Source organism: Vulpes vulpes, chromosome X (assembly GCF_048418805.1).
Source record: "Vulpes vulpes isolate BD-2025 chromosome X, VulVul3, whole genome shotgun sequence".
NCBI lineage: Eukaryota > Metazoa > Chordata > Mammalia > Carnivora > Canidae > Vulpes > Vulpes vulpes.
Genome location: NC_132796.1, coordinates 116,632,370 through 116,647,541, shown reverse-complemented (window position 1 = coordinate 116,647,541; position 15,172 = coordinate 116,632,370). Strand labels below are relative to the sequence as shown.

General features: G+C 51.8%; 1 protein-coding gene across 14 annotated transcripts in view; it reads left to right on the top strand.

Annotated features, from left to right (window-relative positions):
- The window catches only part of LOC140593658 (protein EOLA1-like), a 67,829-nt gene that overhangs the window by 13,064 nt on the left and 39,593 nt on the right, over nt 1-15,172 (top strand). The window contains exon 1 of one of the 14 annotated variants that reach the window (XM_072743973.1): nt 9,901-9,964. The exons of the other annotated variants lie outside the window; for them this stretch is intronic. Within the exon in view, the coding sequence (XP_072600074.1) occupies nt 9,943-9,964 (22 nt within the window). The 5' untranslated portion in view covers nt 9,901-9,942. Of the gene's footprint in view, nt 1-9,900; nt 9,965-15,172 lie in introns of those variants that run through there. 14 annotated transcript variants of the gene reach the window in all.

The following is a 15,172-nucleotide window of genomic DNA, read 5'->3' as shown; positions in this document are numbered from 1 at the left end:
TATGGAGAGGGGTCAGGTTCTGAGTACGGTTGAGTCCTCCTGGGATATTGGCCTTTTGGACCATGGAGAGGGGTCAGGCTCTCAGTAGGTTTGTGGCCAACTGACAGTGTGGCTACAAGTATGATGGAGAGGTGACTTCCCCTGAGTAGGTTTGCAGCAGTCTCTATTGGAATGCATGAGGACCATGGAGAGAGGTCAGGCTCTGGGTAGCTTGGGGCAACTTGGTTTGTAACCATGGCAACCTTGATGTGGTTTCAAGCTCTCAGAAGGTTTGTGGAAAAATGGGTGCAAGCCATGATGCCCTTGAGAGGGGACACCCTGTGTGTAGGTTTGGGACTAGAGTGGGATTGTGGCCATAGTAAGGAGGCAAAGGGGTGGGGCACTGAATAGGTTGTGGCCCAGACTAGGATTTTGTCCATTGAGACAGTGAAGGGGAGTGAGCTCATAGTAGGTTTCGGCCTATTGGGATTGCCTCCTTTGGGACCAAAAGAGATCGTCAGGCTCTGAGTGGATATGTGAAAGAGTAAATTTGTGACCTAGGAGTCGATGGAGACTGCTGTGGCTCTAAGTAGGTTTGGGGCCTACTCGGATTGTGGCCCTGTGGACCTCGAAGAGGGGTCAGGTTCTGAGTACGGTTGAGTCCTCCTGGGATATTGGCCTTTTGGACCATGGAGAGATGTCAGGCTCTGAGTAGGTTTGGGGGAAGACTGGGAATGTGGTCGTAAATCTATGGAGTGGTGACTTACCCTAAGTAGGTTTGGGACCAGTCTCTATTGGAATGCATGGGGACCATGGAGAGATGTCAGGCTCTAGGTACCTTGAAGCAACGTGGTTTGTAACCATGGCAACCTTGAGGTGGGGGGCTAGGTCTGTGTAATTTTGTGGCTGGAATGGGTTGTAGCCATGATGGCCTTGAAGAGGGTACAGCATGTGTGTAGGTTGGGTGCCAGACTGCGATTGTGTCCTTGAAAACTGTGAAGGGGAGTGAGCTCAGTAGGTTTCGTGCCTACTGACATTGCCACCTTTGGGAACAAAAGAGATCATCAGGCTCTGAGTCGATTTGTGAAAGAGTACATTTGTGACCAGAGCGTCGATGGAGACTGTTGTGGCTCTAAGTAGGTTTGGGGCCTACTCGGATTGTGGCCCTGTGGACCTGGGAGAGGGGTCAGGCTCTGAGTACGGTTGATTCCTCCTGGAATATTGGCCTTTTGGACCATAGAGAGGGTTCAGGCTCTCAGTAGGTTTGTGGCCAACTGGGAATGTGGCTACAAGTAGTATGGAGAGGTGACTTACCCTGAGTAGGTTTGGGGCCAGTCTCTATTGGAATGCATGGGGACCATGGAGAGAGGTCAGGCTCTGTGTTGGTTGAGGGAACTAGGTTCGTAACCATGGCAACCTTGCGGAGTGGTCAAAGTCTGAGTAAGTTTGTGGCCAGAATGGCTTGTAGACATGATGGCCTTGAAGAGGGTACACCCTGTGCGTAGGTTGGGTGCCAGACTGGGATTGTGGCCATGGAAACAGTGAGGGGGAGTGAGCTCAGAGTAGGTTTCGGCCTACTGGTATTGCCACCTTTGGGACCAAAAGAGATCATCAGGCTCGGAGTCGATTTGTGAAAGAGTACCTTTGTGACCAGGGAGTCGATGGAGACTGTTGTGGCTCTAAGTAGGTTTGGGGTCTACTCGGATTGTGGCCCTGTGGCCCTAGGAGAGGGGTCAGGCTCTGAGTATGGTTGAGTCCTCCTGGGATATTGGCCTTTTGGACCATAGAGAGGGGTGAGGCTATGAGTAGGTTTGAGGCGAAACTGCGAATGTGGCCGTAGATCTATGGAATGCTGACGGGTCCTGAGTAGGTTTTGTTTTGTTTTGTTTGTTTTTTTGTTTTTTTGTTTTTTTTTTGGCCCTGAGTAGGTTTGAGGCCAGTCTCTATTGGAATGCATGGGGACCATGGATAGATGTCAGGCTCTCAGTAGCTTGAGGTAACTTGGTTTGTAACCGTGGCAACCTTGAGGTGGGGGGCAAGGTCTATGTATGTTTGTGGCCCGAATGGGTTGTAGTCATGATGGCCTTGAAGACGGGACAGCATGCGTGTAGGTTGTGTGCCAGACTGCGATTGTGGCCTTGAAAACTGTGAAGGGGAGTGAGCTCAGAGTAGGTTTCATGCCTACTGGGATTGCCACCTTTGGGACCAAAAGAGATCATCAGGCTCTGAATGGATATGTGAAAGAGTACATTTGTGACCAGGGAGTCGATGGAGAATGTTGTGGCTCTAAGTAGGTATGGGGCCTACTCGGATTGTGGCCCTGTGGACCTGGGAGAGGGGTCAGGCTCTGAGTACGGTTGAGTCCTCCCGGGATATTGGCCTTTTACACCATGGAGAGGGGTCAGGCTCTCAGTAGGTTAGGGGGAGACTGGGAATGTGGCCGTCAATCTATGGAGTGGTGACTGACCCTGAGTAGGTTTGGGGCCAGTCTCTATTGGAATGCATGGGGACCTTGGAGAGAGGTCAGGCTCTGGGTAGCTTGAGGCAACTTGGTTTGTAACCATGGCAACCTTGGTGTGAGTTCAAGCTCTGAGTAGGTTTGTGGGCAAAATGGGAGGAAGCCATGATGGCCTTGAAGAGGGGACACCCTGTGTGTAGGTTTGGGACTAGAGTGGGATTGTGGCCAGGGAGCCCGTGAGGGGAGTGAGCTTAGAGTAGGTTTTGGGCCTACTGACATTTCCACCTTTGGGACCAAAAGAGATGATTCGTGTCTGAGTCGATTTCGTGGAGTCCTACTTTTTGTTCAGGGAGACGATGGAGTCGGTAGAGGCTCTAAGTAGGTTTGGGGCCCACTCAGACTGCGTCCATGTGGACTTTGGAGAGTGGTCAAGCTCTGAGTAGGATTGTGGCCAACTGCGAATGTGGCTACAGGTACTATGGAGAGGTGACTGACCCTGAATAGGTTTGAGGGCAGTCTCTATTGGAATGCAGGGACCATGGAGAGAGGTCAGGCTCTGGGTAGCTTGAGGCAACTTGGTTTGTAACCATGGCAATCTTGATGTGTGTTCAAGCTCTGAGTAGGTTTGTAGCCAAAATGGGTGGAAGCCATGATGGCCTTGAAGAGGGGACACCCTGTGTGTAGAGTGGGATTGTGGCCATGGTAATCGGGAGAGGGTTGGGGCACTGAATACTTTGCGGCCCAGACTACGATTTTGACCATTGAGGCAGTGAAGGGGAGGGTGCTCAGAATAGCTTTGGGGCCACTGGGATTGCCACCTTGGGGACCAAAAGTAATCGCTCAGGCTCTGAGTCGATTTCGTGAAAGGCTAGGTTTGTGACGAGGGAGACGATGGAGAAGGTTGAGGGTCTAAGTACATTTGCGGCCAACTCTGGTTGTGTCCCGGTAGACCATGCAGAGGGGTCAGTCTCTTAGTAAGTTGGGGCCTACTGGGACATTTGTCTAGTGGACCATGGAGAGGGGACAGGCTCTGAGAAGTTTTGGGTCAGGCTTCGAACGTGGACACAAGAACTATGGAGCGGTGACTGGCCTGGAGTAGGTTTGGGGCCAGTCTCTATTGGACTGCACATGGATCATGTCTCAAGAGAGGTCACGCTCTTAGTTGGTTGAGGGAATGAGGTTCGTAACCTTGGCAACCCTGATGTTGGGGTCAAGGTCTGAGTAAGTTTGTGGCCAGAATGGGTTGTCGCCATGATGGCCTTGAAGAGGGGACACCCTGTGCGTATTTTGGGTGTCAGACTGGGATTGTGGCCATGGAAACAGTGAAGGGGAGTCAGCTCAGAGTAGGGTTCGGTTCTACATGGATTGCCACCTTTAGGACCAAAAGAGATCGTCAGGCTGGGAGTCGATATGTGAAAGAGTACCTTTGTGACCAGGGAGTCGATGGAGACTGTTGTGGCTCTAAGTAGGTTTGGGGTCTACTCGGATTGTGGCCCTGTGGCCCTAGGAGAGGGGTCAGGCTCTGAGTATGGTTGAGTCCTCCTGGGATATTGGCCTTTTGGACCATAGAGAGGGGTGAGGCTATGAGTAGGTTTGAGGCGAAACTGCGAATGTGGCCGTAGATCTATGGAATGCTGACGGGTCCTGAGTAGGTTTTGTTTTGTTTTGTTTGTTTTTTTGTTTTTTTGTTTTTTTTTTTGCCCTGAGTAGGTTTGAGGCCAGTCTCTATTGGAATGCATGGGGACCATGGATAGATGTCAGGCTCTCAGTAGCTTGAGGTAACTTGGTTTGTAACCGTGGCAACCTTGAGGTGGGGGGCAAGGTCTATGTATGTTTGTGGCCCGAATGGGTTGTAGTCATGATGGCCTTGAAGACGGGACAGCATGCGTGTAGGTTGTGTGCCAGACTGCGATTGTGGCCTTGAAAACTGTGAAGGGGAGTGAGCTCAGAGTAGGTTTCATGCCTACTGGGATTGCCACCTTTGGGACCAAAAGAGATCATCAGGCTCTGAATGGATATGTGAAAGAGTACATTTGTGACCAGGGAGTCGATGGAGAATGTTGTGGCTCTAAGTAGGTATGGGGCCTACTCGGATTGTGGCCCTGTGGACCTGGGAGAGGGGTCAGGCTCTGAGTACGGTTGAGTCCTCCCGGGATATTGGCCTTTTACACCATGGAGAGGGGTCAGGCTCTCAGTAGGTTAGGGGGAGACTGGGAATGTGGCCGTCAATCTATGGAGTGGTGACTGACCCTGAGTAGGTTTGGGGCCAGTCTCTATTGGAATGCATGGGGACCTTGGAGAGAGGTCAGGCTCTGGGTAGCTTGAGGCAACTTGGTTTGTAACCATGGCAACCTTGGTGTGAGTTCAAGCTCTGAGTAGGTTTGTGGGCAAAATGGGAGGAAGCCATGATGGCCTTGAAGAGGGGACACCCTGTGTGTAGGTTTGGGACTAGAGTGGGATTGTGGCCAGGGAGCCCGTGAGGGGAGTGAGCTTAGAGTAGGTTTTGGGCCTACTGACATTTCCACCTTTGGGACCAAAAGAGATGATTCGTGTCTGAGTCGATTTCGTGGAGTCCTACTTTTTGTTCAGGGAGACGATGGAGTCGGTAGAGGCTCTAAGTAGGTTTGGGGCCCACTCAGACTGCGTCCATGTGGACTTTGGAGAGTGGTCAAGCTCTGAGTAGGATTGTGGCCAACTGCGAATGTGGCTACAGGTACTATGGAGAGGTGACTGACCCTGAATAGGTTTGAGGGCAGTCTCTATTGGAATGCAGGGACCATGGAGAGAGGTCAGGCTCTGGGTAGCTTGAGGCAACTTGGTTTGTAACCATGGCAATCTTGATGTGTGTTCAAGCTCTGAGTAGGTTTGTAGCCAAAATGGGTGGAAGCCATGATGGCCTTGAAGAGGGGACACCCTGTGTGTAGAGTGGGATTGTGGCCATGGTAATCGGGAGAGGGTTGGGGCACTGAATACTTTGCGGCCCAGACTACGATTTTGACCATTGAGGCAGTGAAGGGGAGGGTGCTCAGAATAGCTTTGGGGCCACTGGGATTGCCACCTTGGGGACCAAAAGTAATCGCTCAGGCTCTGAGTCGATTTCGTGAAAGGCTAGGTTTGTGACGAGGGAGACGATGGAGAAGGTTGAGGGTCTAAGTACATTTGCGGCCAACTCTGGTTGTGTCCCGGTAGACCATGCAGAGGGGTCAGTCTCTTAGTAAGTTGGGGCCTACTGGGACATTTGTCTAGTGGACCATGGAGAGGGGACAGGCTCTGAGAAGTTTTGGGTCAGGCTTCGAACGTGGACACAAGAACTATGGAGCGGTGACTGGCCTGGAGTAGGTTTGGGGCCAGTCTCTATTGGACTGCACATGGATCATGTCTCAAGAGAGGTCACGCTCTTAGTTGGTTGAGGGAATGAGGTTCGTAACCTTGGCAACCCTGATGTTGGGGTCAAGGTCTGAGTAAGTTTGTGGCCAGAATGGGTTGTCGCCATGATGGCCTTGAAGAGGGGACACCCTGTGCGTATTTTGGGTGTCAGACTGGGATTGTGGCCATGGAAACAGTGAAGGGGAGTCAGCTCAGAGTAGGGTTCGGTTCTACATGGATTGCCACCTTTAGGACCAAAAGAGATCGTCAGGCTGGGAGTCGATATGTGAAAGAGTACCTTTGTGACCAGGGAGTCGATGGAGACTGTTGTGGCTCTAAGTAGGTTTGGGGTCTACTCGGATTGTGGCCCTGTGGCCCTAGGAGAGGGGTCAGGCTCTGAGTATGGTTGAGTCCTCCTGGGATATTGGCCTTTTGGACCATAGAGAGGGGTGAGGCTATGAGTAGGTTTGAGGCGAAACTGCGAATGTGGCCGTAGATCTATGGAATGCTGACGGGTCCTGAGTAGGTTTTGTTTTGTTTTGTTTGTTTTTTTGTTTTTTTGTTTTTTTTTTTGCCCTGAGTAGGTTTGAGGCCAGTCTCTATTGGAATGCATGGGGACCATGGATAGATGTCAGGCTCTCAGTAGCTTGAGGTAACTTGGTTTGTAACCGTGGCAACCTTGAGGTGGGGGGCAAGGTCTATGTATGTTTGTGGCCCGAATGGGTTGTAGTCATGATGGCCTTGAAGACGGGACAGCATGCGTGTAGGTTGTGTGCCAGACTGCGATTGTGGCCTTGAAAACTGTGAAGGGGAGTGAGCTCAGAGTAGGTTTCATGCCTACTGGGATTGCCACCTTTGGGACCAAAAGAGATCATCAGGCTCTGAATGGATATGTGAAAGAGTACATTTGTGACCAGGGAGTCGATGGAGAATGTTGTGGCTCTAAGTAGGTATGGGGCCTACTCGGATTGTGGCCCTGTGGACCTGGGAGAGGGGTCAGGCTCTCAGTAGGTTAGGGGGAGACTGGGAATGTGGCCGTCAATCTATGGAGTGGTGACTGACCCTGAGTAGGTTTGGGGCCAGTCTCTATTGGAATGCATGGGGACCTTGGAGAGAGGTCAGGCTCTGGGTAGCTTGAGGCAACTTGGTTTGTAACCATGGCAACCTTGGTGTGAGTTCAAGCTCTGAGTAGGTTTGTGGGCAAAATGGGAGGAAGCCATGATGGCCTTGAAGAGGGGACACCCTGTGTGTAGGTTTGGGACTAGAGTGGGATTGTGGCCAGGGAGCCCGTGAGGGGAGTGAGCTTAGAGTAGGTTTTGGGCCTACTGACATTTCCACCTTTGGGACCAAAAGAGATGATTCGTGTCTGAGTCGATTTCGTGGAGTCCTACTTTTTGTTCAGGGAGACGATGGAGTCGGTAGAGGCTCTAAGTAGGTTTGGGGCCCACTCAGACTGCGTCCATGTGGACTTTGGAGAGTGGTCAAGCTCTGAGTAGGATTGTGGCCAACTGCGAATGTGGCTACAGGTACTATGGAGAGGTGACTGACCCTGAATAGGTTTGAGGGCAGTCTCTATTGGAATGCAGGGACCATGGAGAGAGGTCAGGCTCTGGGTAGCTTGAGGCAACTTGGTTTGTAACCATGGCAATCTTGATGTGTGTTCAAGCTCTGAGTAGGTTTGTAGCCAAAATGGGTGGAAGCCATGATGGCCTTGAAGAGGGGACACCCTGTGTGTAGAGTGGGATTGTGGCCATGGTAATCGGGAGAGGGTTGGGGCACTGAATACTTTGCGGCCCAGACTACGATTTTGACCATTGAGGCAGTGAAGGGGAGGGTGCTCAGAATAGCTTTGGGGCCACTGGGATTGCCACCTTGGGGACCAAAAGTAATCGCTCAGGCTCTGAGTCGATTTCGTGAAAGGCTAGGTTTGTGACGAGGGAGACGATGGAGAAGGTTGAGGGTCTAAGTACATTTGCGGCCAACTCTGGTTGTGTCCCGGTAGACCATGCAGAGGGGTCAGTCTCTTAGTAAGTTGGGGCCTACTGGGACATTTGTCTAGTGGACCATGGAGAGGGGACAGGCTCTGAGAAGTTTTGGGTCAGGCTTCGAACGTGGACACAAGAACTATGGAGCGGTGACTGGCCTGGAGTAGGTTTGGGGCCAGTCTCTATTGGACTGCACATGGATCATGTCTCAAGAGAGGTCACGCTCTTAGTTGGTTGAGGGAATGAGGTTCGTAACCTTGGCAACCCTGATGTTGGGGTCAAGGTCTGAGTAAGTTTGTGGCCAGAATGGGTTGTCGCCATGATGGCCTTGAAGAGGGGACACCCTGTGCGTATTTTGGGTGTCAGACTGGGATTGTGGCCATGGAAACAGTGAAGGGGAGTCAGCTCAGAGTAGGGTTCGGTTCTACATGGATTGCCACCTTTAGGACCAAAAGAGATCGTCAGGCTGGGAGTCGATATGTGAAAGAGTACCTGTGTGACCAGAGAGTCGATGGAGACTGTTGTGGCTCTAAGTAGGTTTCGGGCCTACTCGGATTGTGGCCCTGTGGACCTGGGAGAGGGGTCAGGCTCTGAGTATGGTTGAGTCCTCCTGGGATATTGGCCTTTTGGACCATGGAGAGAGGTCAGGCTCTGAGTAGGTTTGGGGGGAGACTGGGAATGTGGTCGTAGATCTATGGAGAGGTGACTGACCCTGGGTAGGTTTGGGGCCAGTCTCTATTGGAATGCATGGGAACCGTAGAGAGATGTCAGGCTCTAGGTAGCTTGAGGCAACTAGGTTTGGAACCTTGGCAACCTTGAAGTGGGGTCAAGGTAGGAGTAGGTTTGTGGCCGGAATGGGTTGTAGCTATCATGGCCTTGAGGTGAAGACCCCAGTGCCTAGGTCGGGGCCAGACTGGGTTGTGGCAATGGAGCCCATGAGGGGAGTGAGCTTAGAGTTGGATCGGGCCTACTGAGATTGCCACCTTTGGCACCAAAAGAGATCACCCGATTCTCAGTCAATTTCGTGGAAGACTACTTTTGTGACCAGGGAGACGATGGAGAGGGTTGAGGCTCTAAGTAGATTTGGGGCCCACTCAGACTGTGTCCATGTAGACTTTGGAGAGGGGTCAGTCTCTTAGTAGGTTTGTGGCCAACTGCGAATGTGGCTACAGGTACTATGGAGAGGTGAATGACCCTGGGTAGGTTTGGGGCCAGTCTGTTTTGGAATGCATGGGGACCATGGAGAGAGGTCAGGCTGTCCGTAGCTTAGGAACATGGTTTGTAACCATGGCAACCTTGATGTGGGTTCAAGCTCTGAGTAGGTTTGTAGCCAAAATGGGTGGATGCCATGATGGCCTTGAAGAGGGGACACCCTGTGTGTAGATTGGGGACTAGAGTGAGATTGTGGCCATGGTAAGGAGGGATAGGGGTGGGGCACTGAATAGGTTGTGGCCCAGACTAGGATTTTGTCCATTGAGACATTAAAGGGGAGGGATCTCAGAGTAGGTTTGGGGCCCGCTGGGATTGCCACCTTGGCGACCAAAAGGCATCCTCAGGCTCTGAGTGGATTTTGTGAAAGGCTAGGTTTGTGATGAGGGAGACGATGGAGAGGGTTGAGGCTCTAAGTATGTTTGCGGCCTACTCTGGTTTATCCAGGTGGACAATGCAGAGGGGTCATTCTCTTAGTAGGTTTGGGTCCTACTGGGATATTTGTCTAGTGGACCATGGACAGGGGACATGCTCTGAGATGGTTTGGTGCCAGATTTCGATTGTGGCCACAAGTGCTATGGGGAGGTAACTGGCCCTGAGTAGGTTTGGGGCCAGTCTCTATTGGACTGCACAGGGACCATGTCTCAAGAGAGGACAGGCTCTGTGTTGGTTGAGGGAACTAGGTTCGTAACCATGGCAACCTTGCGGAGTGGTCAAAGTCTGAGTAAGTTTGTGGCCAGAATGGCTTGTAGACATGATGGCCTTGAAGAGGGTACACCCTGTGCGTAGGTTGGGTGCCAGACTGGGATTGTGGCCATGGAAACAGTGAGGGGGAGTGAGCTCAGAGTAGGTTTCGGCCTACTGGTATTGCCACCTTTGGGACCAAAAGAGATCATCAGGCTCGGAGTCGATTTGTGAAAGAGTACCTTTGTGACCAGGGAGTCGATGGAGACTGTTGTGGCTCTAAGTAGGTTTGGGGTCTACTCGGATTGTGGCCCTGTGGCCCTAGGAGAGGGGTCAGGCTCTGAGTATGGTTGAGTCCTCCTGGGATATTGGCCTTTTGGACCATAGAGAGGGGTGAGGCTATGAGTAGGTTTGAGGCGAAACTGCGAATGTGGCCGTAGATCTATGGAATGCTGACGGGTCCTGAGTAGGTTTTGTTTTGTTTTGTTTTGTTTTTTTGTTTTTTTGGTTTTTTTTTGGCCCTGAGTAGGTTTGAGGCCAGTCTCTATTGGAATGCATGGGGACCATGGATAGATGTCAGGCTCTCAGTAGCTTGAGGTAACTTGGTTTGTAACCGTGGCAACCTTGAGGTGGGGGGCAAGGTCTATGTATGTTTGTGGCCCGAATGGGTTGTAGTCATGATGGCCTTGAAGACGGGACAGCATGCGTGTAGGTTGTGTGCCAGACTGCGATTGTGGCCTTGAAAACTGTGAAGGGGAGTGAGCTCAGAGTAGGTTTCGTGCCTACTGGGATTGCCACCTTTGGGACCAAAAGAGATCATCAGGCTCTGAATGGATATGTGAAAAAGTACATTTGTGACCAGGGAGTCGATGGAGAATGTTGTGGCTCTAAGTAGGTATGGGGCCTACTCGGATTGTGGCCCTGTGGACCTGGGAGAGGGGTCAGGTTCTGAGTACGGTTGAGTCCTCCCGGGATATTGGCCTTTTACTCCATGGAGAGGGGTCAGGCTCTCAGTAGGTTAGGGGGAGACTGGGAATGTGGCCGTCAATCTATGGAGTGGTGACTGACCCTGAGTAGGTTTGGGGCCAGTCTCTATTGGAATGCATGGGGACCTTGGAGAGAGGTCAGGCTCTGGGTAGCTTGAGGCAACTTGGTTTGTAACCATGGCAACCTTGGTGTGAGTTCAAGCTCTGAGTAGGTTTGTGGGCAAAATGGGTGGAAGCCATGATGGCCTTCAAGACGGGACACCCTGTGTGTAGGTTGAGGACTAGAGTGGGTTTGTGGCCAGGGGTTCGTGAGGGGCGTGAGCTTAAAGTAGGTTTTGGGCCTTCTGAGATTGCCACCTTTGGGACCAAAAGAGATGATTCGTGTCTGAGTCGATTTCTTGGAATACTACTTTTGTGTCCAGAGAGACGATGGAGACGGTAGAGGCTCTAAGTAGGTTTGGGGCCCACTCAGACTGTGTCCATGTGGACTTTGGAGAGTGGTCAAGCTCTGATAAGGATTGTGGCCAACTGGGAATGTGGCTACAAGTACTATGGAGGGGTGACTGACCCTGAAAAGGTTTGAGGGCAGTCTCTATTGGAATGCAGGGACCATGGAGAGAGGTCAGGCTTTGGTTAGCTTGAGGCAACTTGGTTTGTAACCATGGCAACCTTGATGTGGGTCAACCTCTGAGTAGGTTTGTAGCCAAAATGGGTGGAAGCCATGATGGCCTTGAAGAGGGGACACCCTGTGTGTAGGTTGGGGACTAGAGTGGGATTGTGGCCCTGGTAATCGGGAGAGGGTTGGGGCACTGAATAGGTTGCGGCCCAGACTAGGATTTTGTCCATTGAGACAGTGAAGGGGAGGGTGCTCAGAATAGGTTTGGGGCCACTGGGATTGCCACCTTGGGGACCAAAAGTAATCGCTCAGGCTCTGAGTCGATTTCGTGAAAGGCTAGGTTTGTGACGAGGGAGACGATGGAGAAGGTTGAGGGTCTAAGTACGTTTGCGGCCTACTCTGGTTGTGTCCCGGTAGACCATGCAGAGGGGTCATTCTCTTAGTAAGGTTGGGTCCTACTGGGATATTTGTCTAGTGGACCATGGAGAGGGAACAGGCTCTGAGAAGGTTTGGGTCAGGCTTCGAATGTGGCGACAAGAGCTATGGAGAGGTGACTGGCCCTGAGTAGGTTTGGGGCCAGTCTCTATTTGCCTGAATAGGGATCATGTCTCAAGAGAGGTCAGGCTCTGAGTTGGTTGAGGGAACTAGGTTCGTAACCATGGCAACCCTGATGCTGGGGTCTAGGTCTGAATAATTTTGTGGCCAGAGTGGGTTGTAGCCATGATGGCCTTGAAGAGGGGACACCCTGTGGGCATGTTGGTGCCAGACTGGGATTGTGGCCATGGAAACAGTGAAGGGGAGTCAGCTCAGAGTCGGGTTCTGGCCTACAGGGATTACCACCTTTGGGACAAAAAGAGATCGTCAGGCTGGTAGTAGATATGTGAAAGAGTCCTTTTGTGACCAGGGAGTCGATGGAGACTGCTGTGGCTCTAAGTAGGTTTGGGGCCTACTCGTATTGTGGCCCTGTGGACCTGGGAGAGGAGTCAGGCTCTGAGTACGGTTGAGTCTCCTGGGATATTGTCCTTTTGGACCATGGAGAGGGGTCAGGCTCTGAGTAGGTTTGGGGGGAGACTGGGAATGTGGCTGTAGATCTATGAAGTGGTGAGTGACCCTGAGTAGGTTTGGGGCCAGTCTCTATTGGAATGCATGGGGACCATGGAGAGAGGTCAGGCTCTGGGTCACTTGAGGGAACATGGTTTGTAACCATGGAAACCTTGATGTGAGTTCAAGCTCTAAGTAGGTTTGTGGGCAAAATGGGTGGAGGCCATGATGGCCTTCAAGACGGGACACCCTGTGTGTAGGTTGAGGACTAGAGTGGGTTTGTGGCCAGGGGTTCGTGAGGGGCGTGAGCTTAAAGTAGGTTTTGGGCCTTCTGAGATTGCCACCTTTGGGACCAAAAGAGATGATTCGTGTCTGAGTCGATTTCTTGGAATACTACTTTTGTGTCCAGAGAGACAATGGAGACGGTAGAGGCTCTAAGTAGGTTTGGGGCCCACTCAGACTGTGTCCATGTGGACTTTGGAGAGTGGTCAAGCTCTGATAAGGATTGTGGCCAACTGGGAATGTGGCTACAAGTACTATGGAGGGGTGACTGACCCTGAAAAGGTTTGAGGGCAGTCTCTATTGGAATGCAGGGACCATGGAGAGAGGTCAGGCTTTGGTTAGCTTGAGGCAACTTGGTTTGTAACCATGGCAACCTTGATGTGGGTCAACCTCTGAGTAGGTTTGTAGCCAAAATGGGTGGAAGCCATGATGGCCTTGAAGAGGGGACACCCTGTGTGTAGGTTGGGGACTAGAGTGGGATTGTGGCCCTGGTAATCGGGAGAGGGTTGGGGCACTGAATAGGTTGCGGCCCAGACTAGGATTTTGTCCATTGAGACAGTGAAGGGGAGGGTGCTCAGAATAGGTTTGGGGCCACTGGGATTGCCACCTTGGGGACCAAAAGTAATCGCTCAGGCTCTGAGTCGATTTCGTGAAAGGCTAGGTTTGTGACGAGGGAGACGATGGAGAAGGTTGAGGGTCTAAGTACGTTTGCGGCCTACTCTGGTTGTGTCCCGGTAGACCATGCAGAGGGGTCAGTCTCTTCGTAAGTTGGGGCCTACTGGGATATTTGTCTAGTAGACCATGGAGAGGGGACAGGCTCTGAGAAGGTTTGGGTCAGACTTCGAACGTGGAGACAAGAACTATGGAGAAGTGACTTGCCTGGAGTAGGTTTGGGGCCAGTCTCTATTGGACTGCACATGGATCATGTCTCAAGAGAGGTCACGCTCTTAGTTGGTTGAGGGAATGAGGTTCGTAACCTTGGCAACCCTGATGTTGGGGTCAAGGTCTGAGTAAGTTTGTGGCCAGAATGGGTTGTCGCCATGATTGCCTTGATGAGGGGACACGCTGTGCGTATTTTGGGTGTCAGACTGGAATTGTGGCCATGGAAACAGTGAAGGGGAGTCAGCTCAGAGTAGGGTTCGGTTCTACATGGATTGCCACCTTTAGGACCAAAAGAGATCATCAGGCTGGGAGTCGATATGTGAAAGAGTACCTTTGTGACCAGAGAGTCGATGGAGACTGTTGTGGCTCTAAGTAGGTTTCGGGCCTACTCGGATTGTGGCCCTGTGGACCTGGGAGAGGGGTCAGGCTCTGAGTACGGTTGAGTCCTCCTGGGATATTGGCCTTTTGGACCATGGAGAGAGGTCAGGCTCTGAGTAGGTTTGGGGGGAGACTGGGAATGTGGTCGTAGATCTATGAAGTGGTGCGTGACCCTGAGTAGGTTTGGGGCCAGTCTCTATTGGAATGCATGGGGACCATGGAGAGAGGTCAGGCTCTGGGTCACTTGAGGGAACATGGTTTGTAACCATGGAAACCTTGATGTGAGTTCAAGCTCTAAGTAGGTTTGTGGGCAAAATGGGTGGAAGCCATGATGACCTTCAAGACGGGACGCCCTGTGTGTAGGTTGAGGACTAGAGTGGGTTTGTGGCCAGGGGTTCGTGAGGGGCGTGAGCTTAAAGTAGGTTTTGGGCCTTCTGAGATTGCCACCTTTGGGACCAAAAGAGATGATTCGTGTCTGAGTCGATTTCTTGGAATACTACTTTTGTGTCCAGAGAGACGATGGAGACGGTAGAGGCTCTAAGTAGGTTTGGGGCCCAGTCAGACTGTGTCCATGTGGAATTTGGAGAGTGGTCAAGCTCTGATAAGGATTGTGGCCAACTGGGAATGTGGCTACAAGTACTATGGAGGGGTGACTGACCCTGAAAAGGTTTGAGGGCAGTCTCTATTGGAATGCAGGGGCCATGGAGAGAGGTCAGGCTTTGGTTAGCTTGAGGCAACTTGGTTTGTAACCATGGCAACCTTGATGTGGGTCAACCTCTGAGTAGGTTTGTAGCCAAAATGGGTGGAAGCCATGATGGCCTTGAAGAGGGGACACCCTGTGTGTAGGTTGGGGACTAGAGTGGGATTGTGGCCCTGGTAATCGGGAGAGGGTTGGGGCACTGAATAGGTTGCGGCCCAGACTAGGATTTTGTCCATTGAGACAGTGAAGGGGAGGGTGCTCAGAATAGGTTTGGGGCCACTGGGATTGCCACCTTGGGGACCAAAAGTAATCGCTCAGGCTCTGAGTCGATTTCGTGAAAGGCTAGGTTTGTGACGAGGGAGACGATGGAGAAGGTTGAGGGTCTAAGTACGTTTGCGGCCTACTCTGGTTGTGTCCCGGTAGACCATGCAGAGGGGTCATTCTCTTAGTAAGGTTGGGTCCTACTGGGATATTTGTCTAGTGGACCATGGAGAGGGGACAGGCTCTGAGAAGGTTTGGGTCAGGCTTCGAATGTGGCGACAAGAGCTATGGAGAGGTGACTGGCCCTGAGTAGGTTTGGGGCCAGTCTCTATTTGCCTGAATAGG